The 25,916-nt window shown below is 40.8% G+C and overlaps 2 protein-coding genes across 2 annotated transcripts in view; one reads left to right on the top strand and one right to left on the bottom strand.

Moving 5' to 3' along the window:
* Window positions 1-9,525, top strand: part of cfap97 (cilia and flagella associated protein 97) — a 41,166-nt gene extending 31,641 nt beyond the window's left edge. Inside the window, exons 3-4 of the mRNA XM_072257749.1 lie at window positions 7,175-7,316; window positions 7,507-9,525. Of these exons, the coding sequence (XP_072113850.1) occupies window positions 7,175-7,316; window positions 7,507-7,550 (186 nt within the window). The 3' untranslated portion in view covers window positions 7,551-9,525. The remainder of the gene's footprint in view (window positions 1-7,174; window positions 7,317-7,506) is intronic.
* Window positions 9,526-12,186: 2,661 nt separating this feature from the next.
* Window positions 12,187-24,836, bottom strand: slc25a4 (solute carrier family 25 member 4). The gene is made up of 4 exons (XM_072257132.1): window positions 24,625-24,836; window positions 20,574-21,060; window positions 19,143-19,283; window positions 12,187-12,831 (listed from the first exon to the last, which is right to left on the bottom strand). Exons 1-4 carry the CDS (start codon window positions 24,733-24,735, stop codon window positions 12,674-12,676), a joined length of 897 nt encoding a protein of 298 aa, XP_072113233.1. The 5' UTR covers window positions 24,736-24,836; the 3' UTR covers window positions 12,187-12,673.
* Window positions 24,837-25,916: the final 1,080 nt, after the last annotated feature.

Genomic DNA, 25,916 nt, shown 5'->3' with positions numbered 1-25,916 from the left:
TGAGCATGGCTCAAGCACCATCTGTAAAGTAGCAGATGACACAATTATTGTTGGCACAATTTCAGTTGGTGACAAGGAGACATACAGGAGTGAAATAGATCAGTTGGTTGAGTAGTGTCGCAAAAACAACATTGCACTCAATGTCAGTAAGACCAAATAATTGATTGTGGACCAGGAATTGGAAGTTGAGGGAGCACATCTTCAGCCCTCATCGAGGGATCAGCAGCAGAAAGGGTGAGAGTTTCAAGTTCCCGGGTGTCAACATCTCAAAGATCTATCCTGGGTCCGTCAAAGAAAGCATGACAGCAACTATATTTCGTTAGGAGTTTAAGGAGACTTGGTAAGTCACCAAAGATTTCAAAAATTCTACAGATGTACTGTGGAGAGCATTCCAACTGGTTGCATTACCGTCGGAAAAAACTCAGTCACCTCCATCATGGAACTAGCCTCCCCAGGATAAAGAAAATCTTCGAAAGGTGATTCCTCAAAAAGGTGGCATTCAACATTAAGGACTCCATCACCCAGGGCATGCACTCTTCTAAATGCTACCATCAAGTAGGTGGTACAGGGATCTGAGAACCCACACTCAGTGTTTTAGGAACAACTTCTTCCTCTCTGCCACAGATTTCTTAATGGATAATGAACCGCTGTACACTGGTACACTACCTTTTGTTTTGCTTTCTTATTGCACTACTTAATTATTTTGCTATATATTTTGTACTGTAAATTACAGATGTTACCATGTAATGCTATATACTACTGCTGCAGAACAATAAATATCATGACGTGCAAGTGATATTAAACCTGATTTATAATTATTAAATACCTTAGATGAATGGATAGAAGAGATTCTTTCAGCATTCCTTGCAATCCTTTGTAGGGTTTTGTGGTCTCATAGCATACCAGATAGTCCCTTACCAATTCTCATACTAGATACAGGGAATGCAGCTCGCAATGGTGCTTCTGTAAAAATTGCCCTGGAATTGCAGGGGCGGGGGGAGAGGAGGGGAGCTTTGCTTACCTCAGTCTCTTCAGGAAATGAAGATACTGCTGTGTTTTCTCAACTAAAGAGGTGGTGTTGTGGGAATCAGTTAAAGGATGTGCAGCAATGTTCTCACACATGGTAGATTGTTTATTTAAATATTATAATAAAGTGCATTAAAGCACTACATTTGGGCCTGGAGTCTCTTTTACTCCAGGCCCAGCAAACCACAATGTAAATATTGACCTGTATGCTGTGAATGGTCTGCGGCTGTGATCTGGACTCTCAATGACATCCACTCCTGCAGTCATAAGTTTTGGACTTGTGATGCAAGTTTCTGAACAAAAGAATTCTAGTAAATCGCATAAATTGTTGAGGAAGGAAACCCTGCTTAAAAGGTTATTGCAGTTCAAATTTGCAGGACACTTACAAAATGTGTTATTTTTGGTTTCCAGGTTTCATTACAGACACCATGTAGAATTGTTTTCAAAGCTAATAATACATTTTGCTAGGCTTATTTCTTATACACTTAGCTATAAAGATAGAATTATCTGCAATGGGGTCACCTCTCCAATGCTACTGTCTTTGGAGACTGAGGTGAACAGGCCAAACATTAAAGAAGAGTGTAGGTTTTTACATTTGTGGCATCATGCAGCTGTACCTGAATATTATCTTTCGACTCCAGTGTCTCCGTTTTATCAAGTTCCTTATTCAACATTGGCAGATGTTGTAGCATAGCAGTTAAGTTATTGACACCGTGTCAGGAGTCTAGCGCTGAAATGGAGACACAAGTTTCCATTTCAGCGCTAGACTCGGAGCTTGGGAATTCAAAATGTGTGTAACATCATCATTAAAAACCAGCTGGTTCAACTATTCGGGGGTGAAAGTAAATGGTCTGGCCTGTAAAAAGTTAAGGAAATAGGTATGAGTAAGCCAACTGACCACTCAGGCTTACTTTACCTTTCAATTAGGTCATGGCTAATCCATTCTTGGTCAAGAAGATTATTGCCCTACATAATGTACTTAAGTGATGCTAGACGCATTAGTGAGATTGTCTGTAGCTGGATACTGTAATGCATGGTTTCCCAACTGGCGTTCTGTGAGAGATGATGATTTTTTTAAAAATACTGTTCTTTGAATTTTGTGCAAAGCGTAATGTTAGCGTTCATGTGGTGGACAGTGACTGAGCAGCCCCATTCACCATCTCATTAGAGGTCTCTCAGCCTAGTAAGGCAGTGCACAGCAGGACAGTGTTTATTCTCAGTTTTCAACTCAAGATGGGGGAGGCCGTTGATAATTGATGAGTGCTGTATTGCATGGAGGTGAGGATGGTAGTCTGGTGAGGAGCATGAAGTGTGTTTTCGGAGCATTGAACACACTCACCGAACTGTCAGCTTCTCCCTTCCGAATTACCTCCCCCAACACGCCACCGACTGACTTATGGGAGCAAACAAATTCTACTGATGCAGTAGAAAATTGGGGGGAAATTTTCATTCCAAAGGAGGAATTTTTATGCACTACGACTCAGCTGCTGGCTTGCTGCTTTGCTGATGTTGCAAACATTGCCAAAGGTGGATTGTGTAGGTTAGAAGTGAATTGTATGTGAAGTTCTCATTTTTTTGTGTGTTTTCTTGTTTAGTTATTTATTATGCCGTTCTTTTTTATATTTTATTAACCCTATTCCATTGTGCTTAGTTTGTGACAAAACAACTTACAAATGCAGCAATGACTGCAGCAAAACTGAAGACACTTAACAACAAAACACGACCATATGACATGTAAAAGTGCTGATTATTTTAAACAGCTATTGGAATTTCAAAAGGAACAGTAAAGCTTATAATTAAAATCAACTTACAACCTTTATTTTTCTAAAGGTAGGCTTAAATAAAGTCCCACTTTGGCTTAAACCAGTTATTTAACAGAAATTTATGTTTTCCTTATGAGTTTTTAAAATGTATGAAAGGGAAAAAAGGAAATTAATTTCAAAAAGGGTATGCTAAGCTTAACTACCTGTTTTTTTTTCCCTAAGAAAAGTTAAAAATTAATTAGTTATCTACTCAAAGGAGCATTGACAATTATTTTTAGATTATTGTAGCTACTACCTACTGATCACATTAACGTACTGTGAGCTGTAGATATCATTATGTTTTCGCAGGGGTTCCTTGAGACCTGAAAATTATTTCAAGGGTTCCTCCAGGAAAAGGTTGAGAAAGGCTGCTCTAATCAATGAATGAAAAGTAAATGCTGGAAGTGCCCAGCAGGTCAGACAACTTGCAACATTTGGAGTATTGTGTACAGTTTTGGTTATCCTGCTAGAGGAAAGGTAATAGTATTGTTGGAAAGAGTGCAAAGAATATTTACAAGGTTGCTGCCAGGACCCATGTGCTCAGTTATAAGGACTTCATGTATTGAAGCATAGGAGACCATAGGATGACTGTAGAGGTGTATAAAATCATTGACGGGCATAGATAGGGTGAATGTATACCGTCTTTCACAAAGGAAAGGTCATTAAAAGCAAGAGGAGATAGGTTTATAGTGAGAGAGGAAAATATAAAAAAGCCCTGAGAGGCAACTTCTTCATATAAGGATGGTGATATATGGAACAAGCTGCCAAAGGAAGTTATTAAGGTGGGTGTAATAGAAACATTTAAAGGACACTTTATGGTTACATATTAATGTTATTTAGTTCGATAGATGCTGCCTGACTTGCTGAGTTCCTCCAGCATTTTGTGCTTGTTGTTCTAGATGGTTACGTAGATAGGAAAGGTTTAGAGAGATATGGCTCAAATGCAGGCAGATGGGGCTAGCTTAGATAGCCATCTTGGTCAGCCTGGATGAGTTTGACCAAAGAGCCTTTCTCTGTGTTCTATTACTCTGATCCTATTTTTTCTAAAGGATGTTTGGTTTTGTGTAGAGCAATGCCTACCACATCAATATGATTTAAAGTCTTTCATACTTACTGCTTACTTCACTGCTTTTCCAAATCAGTTGTTCCTAAATTTCTTTTTTTCTAATCCCCTTTTTGCAAAGATTTGTTGTTTTGGAGCTCCACTCATGCTATAATACATACTGTTACGATTACTTCTGCAAGCTGCCTCCTCCAATTCCCATATCTTTTTTGTATGGTTGTGCCCCAGTTTGAAACTCATGCCCTTGGTAATTAATAGTCTATGAATAATATTGGGCCTATGGCCTTACAGGGAAATATTGCCGGTGCTGAAATGTGAAAAGAGTCATAGAGCATGGAAATAGGTCCCTTGGCCCAGCGAGTCCATGCCAACCATGATGCCCATCCAAGCTAGTCCCATTCACCAGCATTTGGCCCATAACCATCAAAACCTGTCCTATCCGTGTGCCTTCCCAGAAGTTTAAAAAGGTAAAAGTTGTAATTGTGCATGGCTCAACTACTTCCTCTGACAACTTCTGCTACATAACATATCACACTGTTTTAGAAAGAAGTTGTCCCTCAGGTTCCAACTAAATGTTCTCCTGCCATCTTAAACCTATGCCCCCTAGTTCTTAATTCTCCAGCTCCGGAAAAAAGACTGATGTTCACACTATCTACAGTATGCCCCTCATGATTAAGATGACAGGAGAACATTTCTGTAAGGGCACCTGCCACTCTACTACACTCCACGGAAAAGAGTCCCATCCTGTTCAACCTGTCACTGTAACTCAGTCCATCAAGTCCTGGCAACATCCGTATAAATCTTTTTTGAAAGAAAAGCAGAAAATGCTGTAAATACTTAACAGATCAGGCCAAGAAGAGCAGCTGTTTCAGGACAGTGACCTTTCATCGACTTTGTTTCTGCCTGCATAGATGCTACCAAGCTGACTGAGTATTTCCAGAATGGGCTCATTTGTTTACTTTATGCTCAATCATAATTGGTTGTAAAGAACACAATACTGCTTGCAAGTTCTTCTTTCTTTATTTCAACTTTTGGGCATCCTTGTCATCATTACAATTAAGGTATAGGAATGCCATTTCTAGCAAAAAAGTTACTTTCCATTTCCTGGTGTGATCTAACCCAGTGGTCCCTAACCACTGGGCCGCGAACCGGTACTAGGCCGCAAAGCATGTGCTACCGGGCCGTGAGGAAGCGATATGAGTCAACTGCACCTTTCCTCACTCCCTGTCACGCCCACTGTTGAACTTAAACACACACGAGGTCATTACCCACCCGAGGACATCAGTCGGTCATTAACCTACAACTACTTGATGAGTGAAAAACAAACGTTGCTTCAGAGTTTCTTTGGAAGAGATGGTAGGGGACATAAAAGGCCTAACGATGATGATAACGCAGAGACAGCTGAGGCCGAGACTGCAAAAAAAAAGAAAGCTTCCTTCAACAGAAAATACGAGTCGTACATAAAATATGGCTTTATTGCAACTGGTGACTCGCACGCTCCAAGCCCTCTGTATGTGATATGTGGAGACAAGCTGTCTAATGAGGCAATGAAGCCCTCAAAACTGCTTTGGAACCCTGAGTCCAAGCACCCTGCACTTAAAGACAAACTCGTTGAGTTCTTTGCGCGGAAAAAAAGGTGAGCAAGCGGGACAGAAGCAAGTGCTGAGAGCCGCCACCTCCACAAATGCTGCTGCTCTGAGAGCGTTGTACTTAGTGGCTAGCCGTATTACTAAGGCTAAGAAGCCTTTCACTGTCGGTGAAGAATTGATTCTGCCTCCTGCCAAGAACATGTGCCGTGAACTGTTGAGAGAAGCTACAGCTAACAAGATGGCACAGGTTTCTCTTTCAACTACCACAGTTTCAAGGAGAATCGATGACATAGCGGAGGACATCGAAGCACAGCTTTTGGAACGGCTTAACGAGTCTGGTTTCACTACCTGAGTCAAAGAGGTTGCTCCTGAATGCCAGTCTACACACTGTGTCACCACAGGGAAATGCTGGCTAGCTGAAAAATGTCACCTGATCTTAACAGCGTATTGAGTGATGTTGTTGAAGTTATCAATCACATCAAAGCAAAAGCCCTGAACTCACGTCTGTTTGAGCAGCTTTGTGAGGAAATGGATGCAGAGCACAAAAGCCTTCTCTTACACACTGAAGTCAGGTGGCTATCAAGGGGGAGAGCCCTGGCTAGGGTTTTTGAGTTAAGAGAGCAGCTACAGAGATTTCTTTCATTGGCAGCACACTTCAGTGACGAGGAGTGGATAGCAAAACTTGCTTATCTGTGTGACATCTACCTGCTCAATGAACTTAATTTGTCACTTCGGGGGAGAATGACAACTGTCTTCAAGTTGGCAGATAAATGTCTGCTTTCACAGCCAAGCTGGAACTGTGGGGACGGCGAGTGGACAGGGGCACATTTGACATGTTCCCAACATTAGCTGGGAATTTGGGAGCAACTGAGGCTGCACCGACCTTCTCACAGCTGGTGCGCGATCACCTAACTTCGCCATCGACAGAATTCGAGCGTTACTTCCCAACTGCGAATGACCCAAGACGTGCAAAGGAACGGGTCCGTGACCCATTTGTGAATGTCCCCGATGAATCATGCATGTCAATGCGGGAAGATCAACTCCTCGAACTTGCAAATGACGGTAGGCTGAAAAGTATGTTTGACCGCATTCTAGATCAAAGTCAGGGCTGAATATCCTGAGATAGCCACGAAAGCACTGAAAACTTTGCTTCCATTTCCAATGTCATATCTCTGAGAAGCGGAGTTTTCTGTAATGAATGTAACAAAAACTAAATTGCGGAATAGACTGGACATAAGGAACCCCTTATCACTTATAATTGATTTATCACTATATTCATGTGAGGAAAATATGGGCTGCGTGTATAATTGATTTATCACTATATTCATGTGAGGAAAATATGGGCTGCGTGTTTAATATTAAATTCGTTAGATTAACCCATTTAGAAACAAAATTGAGTGTATTAGCCACTGGTAAGTGACTTATAGTTGACTCAGCACCTATATTCCGGGCGTGATTAACACCCCCCCCCCCCCCCGCCCCCCCAGTCGGCAAGAATATTGTCAATATTAAACCGGTCCGCGGTGCAAAAAAGGTTGGAGACCCCTAATCTAACACAAGTGAAGTGTAAAAACTTGACCTTTGTTATGAATATTTTTCTATACTTTTGTGCCTTATTAGTTATTGCAACTGTTCCCTGGTCTGTGAATTGAAAATATTTTAATTAATGTTAGTTTCCTTTCCGAATGTTTCAGGCCTTTCTGAAGAGACTGGAGGCAGTGAAACCAACTGTTGGACTAAAACGCTCTACTCAGCTGTATGACTACCAGCGGCAGATGTCATTCATGGAGTCCTGTTCTCAACAAAGCAGGCCATCAACAAGAGGGAGCATCTCAAGTTAGTATATTTACACCATTCCATATGTATACAAATACACACATCCATTATATTAATTATAATGTCATCAATGTTTTGAGAAAACCTTGTGCTTGAGCACCCTATTTTCTAATGACTAGAAAGTAATACAATTTGCATTATATTTTAGTAATAATTTTAAATTATCTTCACATCTTTCCTCATCTTTTAGGACTCAGTTCAAGATCATCAGTCCACAAGACATTCACTAATTGAAGTTACTGAGATTCGGTTAAGCTACTCATCTGTTTTGATCGGCATGGAGAAACACTGAGCTTGTTGTTTCTATTGAAGTGGCCACTGTATGTTTGAGACCATTCATAAATTGTATTTTTAAACAAAATCCTAGACTCATTGTTTCTGTTGAATTGATTGTATTGGAAATGGTATTGTTATATATCTGCTAATACATTTTGTACAGTGATCTTAAACTTTTTCTAATTGAGCATTACATCTTTTTCTAATAAAGTGTGAAATTTGTATTTTTCTGTTGTAAAGCACTGTTCTTGAAATTTATTTAACTGATATTGTGACTAGACTAAAAATGCAATTAAGTATAGTTGCATTATTTATTTTGGCTTGAGCAAGTATACCTATTCTATAAATCTCATGGAGAACCTGTTTTAAATTGTACTTCTCTAGTTGGAACATTTTGGCCTTAAAGAATATACCTTTGACAAACTCGTGTACTGCATTCTAATGCCAGCAATGAGATTAACATCAGTGTATAGAATGGAAGTGCAGTTCATGAGGTAAATATGCAGTTGAAGTAAAATAAAGTTTCAATTTTTTCCCCTAAGATGTGGATAAAACTGCCAATATCTTAAATGTTTGCACTGGAGAAGTTGTTTCTGTCCAACAGAGATCCTAATTTTATAACCGCGTGGATTTCCTCCTTACTTCCAAAGATGTACAAGTTGGTAGGTTAATTGGTCATTATAAATTGTCCTGTCATTAGGCTATGAGTAAATTGGGAGATTGCTGGCTAGCACAGCATGAAGGGCCAGAAGGGCCTACTCCATGATGTACGTCAATCAATCAGTAACTAAATTTAGATTAGATTAGATTATGAGAACACTCAGTCCTCTAAATAAACAGTGTACAAAATGCTGGAGAAACCAGTAATAAGCAAACCATTCCATGGGCAACTATACCAATAACAAATTCAACTACAGCTGCAGATCCAATACTAAATGTTTGAGGGTGCCATATCTCAGTTCAGAGAGGCATTAATTATCTCTGTTTAATAAAGTAACATGTAGCAATTGTAAATTTAAAAATGTATAGCTCTGGTGTTGATAACATCATGCTTTGTTTTAACAGGCAAAATAATTTTTGATTTATTTGTAAAGTTCTAACATGGGCATATGACATTCCGAAGTGTTCCATACATAGTTACTGTTTAGCAATAAAGATTGAGTACCCTTACCGAAATTCCAAAATCTAAAAACATTCAAAATCCATTTTTGTTTTTGAATGCTGACATGGTAAATTTGCATCACAGACAATTCTGAAAAGTGAACGCATACTGTATGTAATGAACAGTTGTTAATGAAAAATAGGAAAGCACTGCATAAAGTGAAAAATTAAGATCTTAATCGTGTGTTAAGTGGATTCATCAGTGCCGGAGTGAATTATGCTGCTTATAGGTAGGCTGATCATGAAGCAAGCAAAGATCTATCACAATGAACTGAAAATTGAAGGTTATTGTTTCATGCACAAAATTATTAAAAAATATATACAAGTACCTCCCCTCACATTGTAGTTGTTGTGGCTACTTGAAATCGATGGCAGATATGAAGCCAATTGCAGCCCTGGAACCTGATGTCTGACGCTGTCAGGGCAGTCATTTAACTGACGATCTGTGGTGGATCAAACACTATTACATCAGACTGGGCTCTGAATGTGGACTCTTCACTCTTAGAACTTCTCACCAGCTGTACATAAGCAGTATGTGTAATGTAGTTGGACTTCGTGTTTAGACTTGGGTCCCATCCCCAATCTATCTCATTATATAGATACAAGTATTTTTTTTAAAAATCTAGTACTTTTGACCCCCAGCATTTCAGATAAGGGATACTCAACCTGTATTGAAATGTGGATGAAATTAGCAAAAAAATTGAGTGTGTATGGCAACAGTAATGTGTTAATTGTTAGATTGCACTGGGTAATTTATAAAACATTAGCACTACTTTTCAGTGTATTTGATCGCATTCTATTATTGAGTGTTAATAAATGCACAATACATTTAGGAAAAGGTTTCAATAAGCAATCATATTAAGTACAAAACATTTCTGCTGCATTCCAGGGAACTCATACAATAAAAATAAAGCTGCATCTAAGATAAAGATGTTGAAAGTTTATCAAAATAATGCTCTTTTTAAGGCAATATGATTCATCAGTAATTCCTTCCAGTTAAATTATGCAAATACTTCTATCCAAATCCACTTGATAAGATTATGCTTACATTAGTTAAGTTAGCAATTTGTAAGCTATTGGAAGCATGCCAAGAAAGTGTTATAAGGGTGACAAATCTCCACAGTCTTCCCTCAGCATCCACAAAGGAGAATTTTAAGTTAGCTGTGTCCTGCCATGTCATCTGTTTTAAGCCTGCAGATGCCTTAACCATAAAAATGTTGGCATCTCTGTCAAAGCAGCTGTTTGTTGGTGCCACACAATTAATTGTATATAGCTTTAACCTTTAGCATACTGATAGAGCAAGACCATTGAAGAGACAGAAATTTAAGCTAGAGACGAAAGTGGAAATTCCTATCGAGCAACAAACTTTGCTATGCTTCCATACTAAGATATATTGGAAGATCTACCATTTACTCTTGCCCACTTGGCTCCAGGATTTGTGGATCCTGGATCAGCCTCTCCAGCCATCTGAAGATTCACCAATAGACAACATCATACTTGACACAAGTGATTACATTACTACAGTTTTGGAAGATGTGAATAGATAGCAGGAGCTTATAAGACTTTGGCTTATGTTTGCTACTCTCAAAGCATGAATGTATCGAGGGAGGAGGGGCTATATTGTTAAAGGGTTTTTTTAAACTAGTGTATAATTTTCACTCGTATGTGCCATTAAATATATAATCACACGTCAAATAAGTCCATAATAATAAATGTGATTCTGGTTCAGTAAAGGCAGAATGCAAAAAATAAAATATGTAGGTATTATTAAAAAGAAGTTAAACAAAAAAGCATTTGCAAAATGCGGTAATTTATCAGGTTTCACAAAACAGGAGATTTTTCCTGGTATTTTAACATTTCCTTCCAATTTTTAGTTGAGAGAAAATTCAAAATAAACAAATATTCCCCGGAAAGTGAACCTGAACAAGTGTTCTGATCTTTTTTCTCAGCCATCACATTTTATCTAGCTCTCCTTTGTGAAGCTGAGTGAGTTTGTGTTTATTAATCATCAGTAATATGATCTATTCTCCCTCATTACCTTTTAGTTGTTGGGACAAAAGCAAATATTTCATTGAAATTTAATCTTTCTGCCCACTCTTATGAAGTTATTAATATGATTTTAAATTTACCTGTAGCATATCCAAGAATTTCAGTGTCAGAATTTGTTTCAGGGCAAAAACATTTAGTCAATTTGTACACATTGGTATTTGTGATTCAAAGCCATTTTCTTTGCTATGTAGAAGTGGACATTTGTAAGGTCATATTTTGATCCTTTAGATAAAAATGAGCTAGTCACTGTAGTCATGGTCTACCTAGCTCATTTTGTAAGAGGATTTCCTCTTGACTTCATTGCATAGGAGTATGTAATTTAACTCCCTATTCTGCTCAGCACTAGGCTTTTTTGTTCCATAACCTTCCCTCAATATACACAAAACTTGACTTTGTCTTGAAGCTTTAATTTTGTACAGCGTGCACAGCCTGTAAGAGAACATGTTCCACATTTAAAAATGCCTTCCTGTTGTCACTGCTAGCTTGCAAGTCTCAAACCTGAGATATGCCCTGTTCTGGATTCACCCCTTCCCAATGGAAGGCATAATTTATTTAAAATACAAAACTCCCTAAATTAGATCTACTTAATTTTGTTTCAGATTGTAAAAGCCTGAGCAATTATGACTCATCACGAATTGTACTTGAGACAGTGTTGAGCCATCTTGAAATTCTGTCATCTTTGTGATAAAACTACTCCCACAATGGTCTTGGGTATGGAGTTTCAGGGTTTACACCCAGTGTCAATGAAGGAGCAGTTATATGTTTCTGAGTCAATGGTTTGTAACTTCGTGTTTCTCACTGGCCCTGTGACCTTGACATAAGCTTCAGAAATCCTGTTGGAGTAGCCTAGATGATTAATTACAGTGCACGTGCAGATGATACAGACTGAAGCCATGGTGTGATGGAGGTCTGGAATGAATGGTACCTCTCATTCCTACTTAAAAAATGCATCAATTTCTATCTACTTTTAGGTCTAGTTATCAATTTGATAACTCTGTACTGCCTAAAACTTTATAACGAGGCTTACTTCCGTTGAACACCATATACCATATATAGTCTAACTAAGGTTCTAATTAAGGCTCAGTAAAATAAGGTAATGCTTCCTAACTTGATTTCTAATGTATTTGTGATAAAAGTCTTCTTGCATTCTTGTTCCTGTTCTAAGCATAAACTCTTCATGTTAATTCCTAGCTATTGTTAAAAATGGAATGTAAATGTTTGACTTAAGTGTAAAAAAAAGCAAATTGCTGACATGAAAATGTAATGTCCTCATTAACAATTATGCTGTGGTCCACAGAGACTCTAGCGCTACAGCTTGAATTTCGTTTCAAGTTGCTTTGTCTCTGCTGCAGTGCATGATCAAGAAGTTAATATAAGCATTAGCTCAATTCAAGACCAAAAGTTTTATTGAAAATTGTATACATGAGGCAATCTTAATAAATACTTTTGATTTAATTAGGACCATAAATAACATTTGTTTCAGTTAGGATCAATGCTAAACAATGTGCATAACAATTGCAATTAGAATATAACTATCCCTATACTACAAGTACTAAATACAGAAATAAGTCACCAGCCAGGGAAAAATAAATGGTAAACTCCTAAATAAAACAGAGTTGGCATGGGGATTAGGCTATGGAATTTAATACATAGATGACAAACCCAAAGGGTGACTATAAATTTTAATAATGTTTTAAGCCCTTTCACATTCATTGAGTCCCCAACCTGCAACTTTTTATTCTGACATCTGATTTCTTAATGGTACACTCATCATTGTTAAACCATTATCTTACTACAATATAGTACAGTTTTTGTTTCATTTTAAATAATTTAAAATGATAAAGAAATGGGTTGGTAGAAGCCACTGGATCTTAGACAAATTTTTTGATTTCATCATACAGTACCAGAACAAATGCACCACCCATTCCTCTCAATACATTTGACCAAGCACCTTTGAAGAAAGCTCTCGGTCCTTCATCTTTTGTAATCTTTCTCCAGCAATCGATTGTGCCCGCATACATAATGTCAGCTGTTAAGACATCACAATAGCAATGTTAGAATATGTATTATACATAATATACAATTTGTTTTCTCTCTGAAGAAATCAATCTGCTAAACTGAGTGCATACAGAGCTTTATCGATGATACCCAAGTAAAATTTATACCTATATGGTCATGATAGAACATAGAATAGTACAGCACAGTACAGGCCCTTCGGCCCACAATGTTGTGCTGACCCTCAAACCCTGCCTCCCATATAAGCCCCCACCTTAAATTCATATACATATACCTGAATCTGCCTCCACCACTGACTCAGGCAGTGCATTCCACGCACCAACCTCTCTGAGTAAAAAAACCTTCCTCTAATATCCCCCTTGAACTTCCCACCCCTTACCTTAAAGCCATGTCCTCTTGTATTTAGCAGTGGTGCCCTGGGGAAGAGGCACTAGCTGTCCATTCTAGCTGTTCCTCTTATTATCTTGTACACCTCTATCATGTTTCCTCTCATCCTCCTTCTCTCCAAAGAGTGAAGCCCTAGCTCCCTTAATCTCTGATCATAATCTACACACTCTCAACCAGGCAGCAACCTGGTAAATCCCTGTACCCTTTCTAATGCTTCCACAACCTTCCTATAGTGAGGCGACCAGAACTGGACACAGTACTCCAATTGTGGCCTAACCAGAGTTTTACAGAGCTGCATCACTACATCGCGACTCTTAAACTCTATCCCTCGATTTATGAAAGCTAACACCCCATAAGCTTTCTTAACTACCCTATCTACCTGAGAGGCAACTTTCAGGGATCTGTGGACATGTACCCCGAGATCCCTCTGCTCCTCCACACTACCAAGTATCCTGCCATTTACTTTGTACTCTGCCTTGGAGTTTGTCCTTCTAAAGTGTACCACCTCACACTTCTCCAGGTTGAACTCCATCTGCCACTTCTCAGCCCACTTCTGCATCCCATCAATGTCTCTCTGCAATCTTTGACAATCCTCTGCACTATCTACAACACCAGCAACATTTGTGTCATCTGCAAACTTGCCAACCCACCCTTCTACCCCAACATCCAGGTCGTTAATAAAAATCATGAAAAGTAGAGGTCCCAAAACAGATCCTTGTGGGACACCACTAGTCACAATCCACCAATCTGAATGTACTCCCTCCACCACCACCCTCTGCCTTCTGCAGGCAAGCCAATTCTGAATCCACCTGGCCAAACTTCCCTGGATCCCATGCCTTCTGACTTTCTGAATAAGCTTACCGTGTGGAACCTTGTCAAATGCCTTGCTAAAATCCATATAGATCACATCCACTGCACTACCCACATCTATATACCTGGTCACCTCCTCAAAGAACCCTGTCAGGCTTGTTCAACACCATCTGCCCTCCACAAAGCTATGCTGACTGTCCCTGATCAGACCATGATTCTCTAAATGCCCATAGATCCTATATATAAGAATCTTTTCCAATAGCTTTCCCACCACAGACATTAGGCTCACTGGTCTATAATTATCCGGACTATCCCTACTACCTTTTTTGAACAAGGGGACAACATTCGCCTCCCTCGAATCCTCCGGTACCATTCCCGTGGACAACGAGGACATAAAGATCCTAGCCAGAGGCTCAGCAATCTCTTCCCTCACTTCGTGGAGCAGCCTGGGGATTATTCCATCAGGCCCCGGGGACTTATCCATCCTAATGTATTTTAACAACTCCAACACCTCCTCTCCCTTAATATCAACATGCTCCAAAACATCTACCTCACTCATATTGTCCTCACCATCATCAAGTTCCCTCTCATTGGTGAATACCGAAGAGAAGTATTCATTGAGGACCTCGCTCACTTCCACAGCCTCCAGGCACATCTTCCCACCTTTATCTCTAATCGGTCCTACCTTCACTCCTGTCATCCTTTTTTTCTTCACATAATTGAAGAATGCCTTGGGGTTTTCCTTTACCCTACTCGCCAAGGCCTTCTCATGCCCCCTTCTTGCTCTTCTCAGCCCCTTCTTAAGCTCCTTTCTTGCTTCCCTATATTCCTCAATAGACCCATCTGATCCTTGCTTCCTAAACCTCATGTATGCTGCCTTCTTCCTCCTGACTAGATTTTCCACCTCACCTGTCACCCATGGTTCCTTCATCCTACCATTCTTTATCTTCCTCACTGGGACAAATTTATCCCTAACATCCTGCAAGGGATCTCTAAACATCGACCACATGTCCATAGTACATTTCCCTGCAAAAACATCATCCCAATTCACACCCGCAAGTTCTAGCCTTATAGCCTCATAAATTGCCCTTCCCCAATTAAAAATTTTCCTGTCCTCTCTGATTCTATCCTTTTCCATGATAATGCTAAAGGCCAGGGAGCGGTGGTCACTGTCCCCCAGATGCTCACCCACTGAGAGATCTGTGACCTGACCCGGTTCAATACCTAGTACTAGATCTAGTATGGCATTCCCCCTAGTCGGCCTGTCCACATACTGTGACAGGAATCCATCCTGGACACACTTAACAAACTCTGCCCCATCTAAATCCTTGGAACTAATCAGGTGCCAATCAATATTAGGGAAGTTAAATCACCCATGATAACAACCCTGTTATTTTTGCACCTTTCCAAAATCTGCCTCCCAATCTGCTCCTCTGTATCTCTGCTGCTACCAGGGGGCCTATAGAACACCCCCAATAGAGTAACTGCTCCCTTCCTGTTTCTGACTTCCACCCATACGGACTCAAAAGAAGATCCTGCTACATTACCCACCCTTTCTGTAGCTGTAATAGTATCCCTGACCAGTAATGCCACCCCTCCTCCCCTTTTCCGCCTTCTCTATCCCTTTTAAAGCACTGAAATCCAGGAATATTGAGAATCCATTCCTGCCCTGGTGCCAGCCAAGTCTCTGTAATGGCCACTACATCATAATTCCATGTATGTATCCAAGCTCTCAGTTCATCACCTTTGTTCCTTATGCTTCTTGCATTGAGGTACACACATTTCAGCCCTTCTACCTTACTGTCTTTACACCGTTTATTCTGCTTCTCTTTCCTCAAAGCCTCTCTATATGTTAGATCTGTCTTTACTCTATGCACTTCTTTCACTGCTCTATCGCTCTGGGTCCCATCCCCCTTGCAAATTAGTTTAAACCCTCCCGAACCATGCTAACAAACCTACCTGCAAGGATATTGCTCCCCCTCGAGTTCAGGTGCAACCCATCCAATCTGTACAGGTCCCACCTTCCCCAGAAGAGATCCCAATGATCCAAAAATCTAAAACCCTGCTCCCTGCGCCAACTCCTCAGCCACGCATTCAACTGCCATCTCCTCCAATTCTTACCATCACTGTCACGTAGCACTAGCAGCAATCCTGAGGACGTCACCCTTGAGGTCCTGTTCTTCAGCCTTCTGCCTAGTTCCCGAAACTCACACTTCAGGACCTCATCCCTCTTCCTGCCTATGTCGTTGGTCCCAACATGTATCACGACTTCTCGTTGCTTTCCCTCTCATACCAGGATGTCGTGCACCCGGTCAGAGACATCCCGGACCCTGGCACCCATGCAGGTGTCCTTCTCACGTCCACAAAATCTTCTGTCTGCTCCCTGACTACAGAGTCTCCAATAATGACAGCACTCCTCCAACCCACCCTTCTGCACCACCGGGTCAGACTCAGTGCCGGAGGCCCTGCCACCGTGGCTCACACCTGGTCGGTCGTCCCTACCAACAGTATCCAGGACGGTAAACTTATTATTCAGGGGAATGGCTACAGGGGTGCTCTGCACTACCTGTCTGCTCACCTTCGCTTTCCCCCCTCTGACTGTTACCCAATGACCTGCTTCCGACAGCCTGGGTGTGATTGCCTCCCTGTAGCTCTCATCTATGACTGCCTCATTCTCCCTTATGAGTCGAAGGTCATCCAGCTGCTGCTCCAGATTCCTTACATGGTCTTCCAGATCGCCCAGCCATATGCACTTCTGGCAGATGTGACTCTGCGGGAGAGGGGCGTTCCCCCAAGACTGCCACATCTCACATGAGAGGCACATCACCGTCTCAGGAGGCATTGTAAAGACTAACTGCGAGCAAGCTTGTCCTCCGCCTCTTCTCGTTGAAGCCTCTCGAGTCAAAGCCTCAAAGCTCCACTCCTTCACTGGCCCACTCACTCACTGGCTGCTTTGCTTGAGCTATCCCTCTATTTATCTGTTTGAGCTTCTCAAAATGCTTGGTCACCTGACCTCGACTGCCCAATCAGCTGCTTTCTGTTGAGTCTGAGCTATTCAATGTCTAATCAACGGCTTTCTGCTGATCTATTCAAATCTTGATTGACTTGATTGCACGGACCAACTGCCAAAACTGCCAGAATCTCTCGAGTCAAAGCCTCAAAGCTCCACTCCTTCACTGGCCCACTCACTCACTGGCCACTTTTTATAATACTTCATAAGAATTCACAATAATGAATGAGAGAATAAGTATAAACTTTTAACTTAATTAAAGAGCCAAGTGGAAGAATATTTTGAATGATTTATAACTAATTGTAAAATGTAATAATTATGTAATTGGAATGCTTACAATTAACACTTGGACTCGAGATTTTGTAATTTGTTTTGATACTGAAGCCAAATTATCCTCCTCTTGTTTATCATCCATATCCCTCCATTCCCTTCATATTTAGCTGTCCAATACACCTTAAGTGCAAGATGAAGGCCAAATCTAATGGTCATTTTTCAAGAAATAATCTAGTTGTATATGGTGTTTGTTTATCTATTGAGATGTTATGATTCCACTAGTCAGAATGTCTTAACTTATTTAATAAATCTATCAAATGTGACTTGCACCCTTTGCTAAATCTTTCATTATTTTGTTGTGTGATTGTAAATATACACAGTTATATTGCATGTGAGAAGAAAATAGTGTTTGGTGTAAACTCACTTAATTATGTTAAAGTACAGGAATTTAAGATTGAAGTTAGTAGATTTTTACCTCAGGAATGCTTCAAATTCAGTTCAAAGTGAAGCAATACTTTTTAAAAAGCAATATGCTTTTTGTATTGTTTGAAAGATATGCTAAATGAGACTTAACTCTTGAGGTTTTAGGTCTTCAGTTAAGAGCAGCAATTTTGCTGAGAAAAACCACAAAACTTTAGAGGTAAAAGAATAAAGAAAAATCATTTAGTCTGCACTTGTTCTTGCTGTGTTGGGATCAGGTATATCAAGAAAGTCTTTAGAACTGTAGTTAATCATCTTTCAGAATGTGTTCCCATCACCAATAAAGTACTTTGAAGTGAAGTTGCTCTAAGTGGAGAGTAGTAACAGCAATAACCAATTTGAGACAGCAGAATGATGGTAACCAAGATTCTTAGTCAGGGTAACTGAAGAATAAGTATTGTCCATGAGAAAGAAAAACCACCTTTAATTTTTATTTCTTGTGACTTGATTAGATGCTTGCAACCATATTTTAAGTGGTAGCTCTACTCTTGACCATGAGAGTAAACATAAGACTGCAGTCAAATATAAAAGGACTTGCTTGATAAGGGCGAGAGAAAGGACTGAAGAGTCAAGTACATTTTAAAACAATGCAACAATTGAAAATAGACCTGGTACTGTACATTTGCATCAAAGGTTGTTTCTAGAATATGATGGTAAATATAAAAACTGTGCTAGGGTCTATTCATGACTGAAGCTTCTGGGGAGAAATGGAACAGTTATTATCCCTCAACCATCAGGCTCCTAAACCAGAGGATAACTTCTCCCAACAATGAACTGATTCCACTGTGGACTCTACAACTCATATTCTCAACATTATTTACTTATTATTATTATTTTGTTTTCTTTTTTGCATTTGCACAATTTGTTGTCTTTTGCACATTGGTTGTCCATTTTTGTGTGCAGTTTTTCATTGATTCTGTTGTGTTTCTTTGTATTTAGTGTGAATTCCCTTAATAAAATGAATCTCAGGGCAGTACAGTATATGGTGACTATAACCACTTCGATAATAAATTTACTTTGAACTTTGATGAAGGGTCTTGGCTTGAAACATGGACTGTTCATTTTGCTCTATAGAAGCTACCTGACCTGCTGAGTTCTTCAGCATTTTGTGTGTTGCTGAAGTTTCTGCTGTAACCAGGACATGGAAGAGAAAGCCCTTTAGCACCGGCTTCTTTGGAGATGAATTCTCTTCCTGATCTCAAAATAAAAGTTGGACCTGCCAGAGCAGCAGTATTTCTATCCGTTGTAACCGCTGCCACATCAGAGACATACAACCGTTTTTGGTGTAAGAAAGATGCTTAGCTTAATTTACAGTAACTGTTTTTCGAAGGATTATTATTGCGGTAATTCTGATTCACACGTACCTCCTTTCCGACCTGACTGCATCATCATCCGCCGACGGACCGTGTCAAATGGATAGGACACCAGTCCCGCCGCTGCTGTGACAGTTTGTGCAATCATCCAGCTAATCAGAATATGCACGTTCTTGGGATCTGGCAACATACCTGATGATTACAAACAAATGTATCATTGTTAATTCGCCAGATTATTTAAGGTTCATAGACTGCCTACTACACACGTTTATACACAGGTCTTTCAGCTGTTACCGTGCTGGGGGAGGGGGGGAAATCGTGCTTGACGGGCACAGACAAATGGCGGGAAGAAGGGCAAAGCTTTAGCTTCTTTATTGCTCTCCCCTCCAGCACGAAGTTGCTATTCAGTTGTACAATGATGGTAACCTCCGGGAAACTGACACCATGAGCGCAGCTGGTCGCTGCTCCTTAGTTGGCAAGATTCCATTTTGTTTAAGCATTTAATTCCTCCAGATCTGATCATTTATTTTTCATCCAAAGTGCAATCTAACCCGTGACCTCTTACTCTCCATTTTAAAGCTCTGAAAATGCACGCTTCACGACAATAGAATTAAATACACGAATAGGTTACAATACGCTTTAAAAAAAAAGTTCTTTGCAGTTAACCCTCCTGGTCATGGAAAGCGGACAGCAATGAATCAGTTTTACACATTTTAAAAAAGGCATGGATCATCTTCCAGGAATCTATTAGTCCACACGTAAGACAAACATCTTCCTCGACAACCCCCAACAAATTTAGTTTCAAGTGAATGCTCCAGAAATTCCCTCTTTTGACGTGGGTGTATGTCATCCTTCCGTACATTTAATCATTAGTAAATGTTGTATATTATTTCTGGAGATAAAAACTCTGGTGAAACCTGAAAAGATTTTATTAATAAGAAGATTTATGTCTGTCTGAGTCATTTTGACATTAAAGATGTTTCCTATAGTGAACCAGAGGGTAAAATACAAGGGCGTTCCTTTAGAACAGGGGTAAGGAGGAGTTTCTTTAGTTAGAGGGCGGTAAAGCTCTGGAATTCACTTGCAACGAACGGCTGTGGGGGCAAAGTAATCGGGTATATTTAAGCGGAGGTTAATAGGTTCTTGATTAGTAAGAGCGTCAAAGTTTACGGCGAGAAGGCAGACGAATGGGGTTGAGAGTGATAATCGATTAGCCATGATGGAATGGAGGAGCAGAGTCGATGGGCCAAATGGCCTAATTATGCTCCTATGTCTTATGATTTTTATAACGTATAACCCCTTGAAAACTAAAAGCTATCTAAAAGTTACGCAACTTAATTTGGCGTAGTTTTGAAGGATTTTATCCGGCTTTAGTAACGGTAATTTATCAGATACATATTGTAAACAAGAATCAGTTGGCATTAACAGAGTGCATTTGACTATCTTCCGACTCATTCACTCCAATCCCAAGCGCTATCTTACCTTTTGCGGTATCATAGACTCCAAAGTAGGCAGCTCGGTATATGATGATGCCTTGGACAGAGACGTTAAATCCCTGGTACAGGCCTCTGATGCCGTCTGATTTAAAGATTTTCGTGATGCAGCTGGCCAGGCCGGTGAACTCCCTCTCGTTCAGGGCTTTGCCCACGTCAGCTGCCAGCCGCGTTCGGGCGAAGTCCAGCGGGTACACGAAGCACAGGGAGGTTGCTCCAGCCGCTCCGCCCGATGCCAAATTCCCGGCGAAGTAACGCCAGAACTGCGTATTCTTATCGACGCCCCCAAGGAAGATTTGCTTGTACTTGTCCTTGAAGGCGAAGTTGAGGGCCTGAGTTGGGAAATACCTGATCACATTGGCCAGGTTTCCACGCCAGAAAGATAAAAATCCCTGCTCTTTGGGAATGCGCACAACGCAGTCTATAATCCCCTTGTATTGTGTTTCTGATGTGATCTGCTTACTGGCATGTTGGACCTGGAAGTGTTTAAAAAGAACAGTAAATTATAACTCGCAATTGAAATTTGCTGCCTGTGATGTTTTTAATATGTTAAATATAATTACAAATTCAGCCGCACATTAATTTATAATGGAAAATAATTCTAGGAACGAGGAATCCACGTCAAAATATGACGCTAGATCGGCCAGAATGGATTCCGGGAGTACGGAAAGAAGGAATCTCTGTATTCACCCACTGGGAGTCTTATCGCGCACTTTATACCCAATGAAATCATTCTCAAGTGCAATCAAATGTGGGGAAAGCGCAATCAGGTTTGGCATTCCAAGCTACCGTAAGCAGTGGTAATGGTGACAGAGAACGACACAGCACGGTAATAATCCCTTCGGCTCACAGTGGGCGCCAACCTTTTCGCACGTCTATCAAAATATCTCTTAAAGGTCGTAATTGTATCTGATTGCACCAGTACCTTAAACCTCTCTACCCCCCCCCGCCCTTCCCTTCTCTAATAACTCTACACTTCTTGCTTTTGATACCTCTACCATGGGGGGGGGAGGGGTAACTTTTATATTCACGGTTTTCATAATCGTTTATACTTCTGTCAAACCACCCCAGAAATTCATGAATTGGATTGGGCATAGAGGGCTACGGTACAGGTGTAGGGTCGATGGGACTCCCCAGAATAATTGTTTGGCGCGGAGGAAACGGGCCGAAGTCTGTTTCTGTGCTGTAGCCTTCTATGACTTAATAACTCTATAACTGCACACAATAGTCCAAATGTGACGTAAACGGTGTTACGTAGAGTTGCAACATAACATCCCAACTCGTATATTCTATGCCCGGGCCCCTGAGGCTTGCATAGCATAGGCCTTTTTAGCGAGTTCTCTCGCCTACTGTGTAGCTACTTGCAGTACCGACTGCTCACAGATCTGTTCAGCACAGTGTATATTACATCATATATTACAGATATCATATCTCTATTTGACTCCCCAAAATGTATCAATTTGCACTTGACGACATTGGATTTCATCTACTAACACTCCACCCAATTTCCAATCTGACCTATATCCGCCAGGAGCCTTTGACAATCTATCCAAAACAAATCATACCTCCTTTAAATTCCAGTATTTCAGTGAAACTGCTTAAAGTGGGATGAAACAATTCTTAAGTAATCTAAATTACACTCATTGCATGGAATTAAAAAGAAAACTTTCTTAAAGGGCAGATTTAGCCTTTCCCCACAATATCGACCGATATCGGGCCTGCAATTTGCGCACGATTCTCCGCCGACTCACTTCAGCTGTTTGGTAGGAAAATCATCCTCGCAACATCTTCCTTTCAATCGATAACCTCCACTAATTAAATATCGACCCTGAGGTCAAACAGAAGCTAATCGCCACTTAAAGATGTCATTGCTTTGCAAGACGGGTATTCATACAACCTCGTTTTCTGCTACCGAGCAGTCCAGATCTAGTCTGTGCGATTCAGGAAACGAGGTTGACATCAGGGATTGTCTCATGGATTGAGTAACTTTTCCCATTAAATGTTTATGTCCACAATACCGATAAACTGCAATGACGGTGTACAGCCATGCTGCCAAACTCCACTTGGAACGTAGAGTCTTTTCAGCAAGTTCCCTCGCATGCTAATACAAAGAAAACGGCACCCAGGTGTCGACTGGAAGAGTTTTCCAGTCTGTCTGCTTGGATATGAAACACGCGAGAGAAGTCTGCACTGCCTGTATTATTTCTAAAGGGATAATTACGGATAGTTGATTCCGAATAACTGAGAGACTATTGGGTGAGGGATCACTGGCTCCAAGCGATGGGTTAAGGTGTAATATACGAAATGCAATGGTCAGTTTACCCACAGCACATAGTAATGTTATAATGGACAGGTATGGTTTTTACAAAAAGTCACCGAAACCCGGGGAACACTTCCCCCAATTCCGGATGGCGTCTTAGAAACGCTCAGTTTCTCTAACAGTGCAGCGCTGCTTCAGAATCAGTGAGCTCAAGTGTCTTAAGAAATGCTCAGTCCGGGCAACGTAAGCTGATATTTGGGAGCTGAGACGAAGGGACAGTAGGGGTCCCTTCAACTGGGATGGGTCTAGACTCAGGAGGAGGTTGATCAAGACGAAGGGAGGACTGGAGATCGATTCCAGATACAATTGATGCAAAGTACGCGAAAAATGGATGCAATAGTATTTCGTTCAAGCTCGCTATCAAACTTCGTTTGCCAATCGTCTATTTGAATTGCGTTGAGATGTTTTCCTAGATTTATTATATAAAAGCCAACTTTGATACAGTCTAAATCGGCCAACGATGCTTGCTCTGGACCGCCTTTCATAAAATGCAACGAAGGAACTGAAATGTTGGTTCGTGCAAAACTAATTTACAAATTATAACGGTTAAATCAATTCAGGAAGCAACATCCTTTAATTCAATCCCAGTCCTTTTGCGGGGTATCAATTAAAACCATACACTAAAACGGAGATACGGTCTTCGAAAACAGAGGCCAAATCTGACCGAAGCGGTGGGGTTTCCGCTGTCTTTGGTGTACCTCAGATTCCACACTCATCAACAAGCAGGACTTTATCGACGAAATATCAGGAGTTGCGATATCTTTATGATCACTAATGTTGCTTTAGGTAAGTTGTTTATTATGGTTACATGTACGTCTTTTCGGGCTTTTGTATCTTCTCCAGGTGCGTGCTGGAGAAGAGAAAATGTCCGGAGTGGGAGGGAGTCTTTGATTGAGGGTGGCTGCCTTCATGATGAACTGAGTTCTGTTCACAACTTTTGACGTTCATTGAGGTGACGGCATTCGCAGGAATCTGAGTGGGGGGCGGGTTTGAGCGACCAATCATTCATGGGTTTGAGCGACCAATCATTCATGGTTTTGCTCCACCTGCAGTGTAGCCGAGGATGTGATTTTTTTTGTTCCCATGAAATGATCAAATGTTGTACCATTTCTCATTCCCCGTTTACTCACCCGGATTTAAACAATATTAAAGCAAATGTGTTTAGTTGCGATCCAATGCAAATAGGGTGACTTTATAATAGCGCGGAACTTTTCAATGCGCTGTATACTTTTAAAACAGTATCTAGGTGAGATTTGCTCTCCGAATTTAATTGAATCCTGGAGAATCTCCGGTGACAATATTATTTGTGACCAATCGAATAATTATTGTCAAACTGGTGAAAGCTCCAAGCAGAATCCAACAAGTTTAACTACTGCCCATAAGTTCTACAATTAATTGTCTTCAACGCATAGCTACTCTAAAAGTTGTTTTCAATAACCGAACTGGGCTCCTGCGAGCGCTTGATTCTATAACGAGATACTGGAAGGTCATGCAGTGTGTCAATGAGACACACACTGGTTTCTTTTTATAGCGCACTTAGCCTGTGAGGGTTCTTTACTTGCGCTAGCCGGTACTTTTGCAAGCTCCTTTGAGTTTCAATTATCCTTGTTCCACGGCAGTGCCCTATGTCGCAGGGCAACTCATTTCAACCGGCTTTGAATAAGCCTCGACGTGGCAGCTCCGTTGTTTAGACTCGACCCCGTCCCTACTCGTCACTTACCTGTAACAGTAACTTCACCCGTTCGATGGGCGCCACTGCAGTCTTGGAAATGGCAGCGGCAACCCCGCCGGCCAGAAAGTCCTTGATGAAGCTGATCGCGTAGTCACTCATCTTTACGTGCGGCGAAGACCTATCTGGCAGAGAAACACAAGGGGACTGATATCACCAGCCTCCCAGGATATTAGCGGCGGACCAAATGGACGCGTCGACTCTTTCACACCTAATTTAAGGGCCTTCATATATCGCGAGAGGGAAACAGGCGAAAGAACAACTGCGTGGGGGGCGGCAAGAGCGCGCATTGGTGCTACTCAATAAATTTCCTGGGTCACAGTTCAGAAAAGAGGCCATGGTTGTCTAAAGAAGACATCAGAGTACATTGGGGACATTTAAAGGACACGTTTGGAAAAAGATCACGCCTGATCATTGCAAAGTCGTGACCCTGTACTTCAAACTTAACTTGTTGCAGGGTCTAGATTGAATTTAACTGGCTATTTCACGACCAATAATATTTTAGAATTACTGCTTTGGACTTAAACAATTAGTAAAATACCTAAAATGCACAGATAACAAGTGAATGGACGAGGGGTCTACTTTGATGCAGTAGTTGGCGTACCATGTTTAAGTTTTTCTGCTTGTGATAAAGTAATATACAGGACTTTCGGATCGCTGAGATTAGGAAGAGAGTGACCCTAATCGGGGTTCGTTCTCATCCAGTGGTCAAACCAGGAGTGTTGCTGTTTTATTCACTTTCTTGCCTAGGAGTTATACACAGTGTAAACTTATTGCCATTCCACATGCGATACATGGAGCTATGATAGCAAGCCTTCATTCGCCGCCACCTGTTTTATCCGATAAGCATTTTGGAACTTCAAAAAATAACTTTGTAAGATATTCTCAGCTCACCAATCACCACCACATTAGAAACATTTATGTACGAATTCGAATTAACTGCGCAATATGGGTAACCTTAGGTTATTTCTAAGTAAGTACATGTTCGGCAAGCATTGTGGGCCGAAGGGCCTGTATTGCGCTGGGGGTTTTCTATGTTTCTTTGTTTCTATAGTTTGGAAGTTCGTTTCGTTGCCGTTTTTGATTCTCGCATTTAACATTACATTCTGCGAACACTGAGCAGCATTTGGAGAAGGGTCAGCCCGTATTTGGTGTTTAGATTGGTCTCGCAACTCCGAGGTATCTGTCCTATAAATGGGTCTGCGATACCAGCAGAGAGGAGAGGTAATCACACTGCAGGTGGAATATGGATTTTCATTGGAATTTGGTAACGGATTTTGCAG

This window comes from Mobula birostris, chromosome 5, assembly GCF_030028105.1.
Source record: "Mobula birostris isolate sMobBir1 chromosome 5, sMobBir1.hap1, whole genome shotgun sequence".
In the NCBI taxonomy this organism is placed as follows: domain Eukaryota; kingdom Metazoa; phylum Chordata; class Chondrichthyes; order Myliobatiformes; family Myliobatidae; genus Mobula; species Mobula birostris.
Note: the sequence above shows the minus strand (reverse complement) of the source record. Positions and strands in the feature narration are given on the sequence as shown.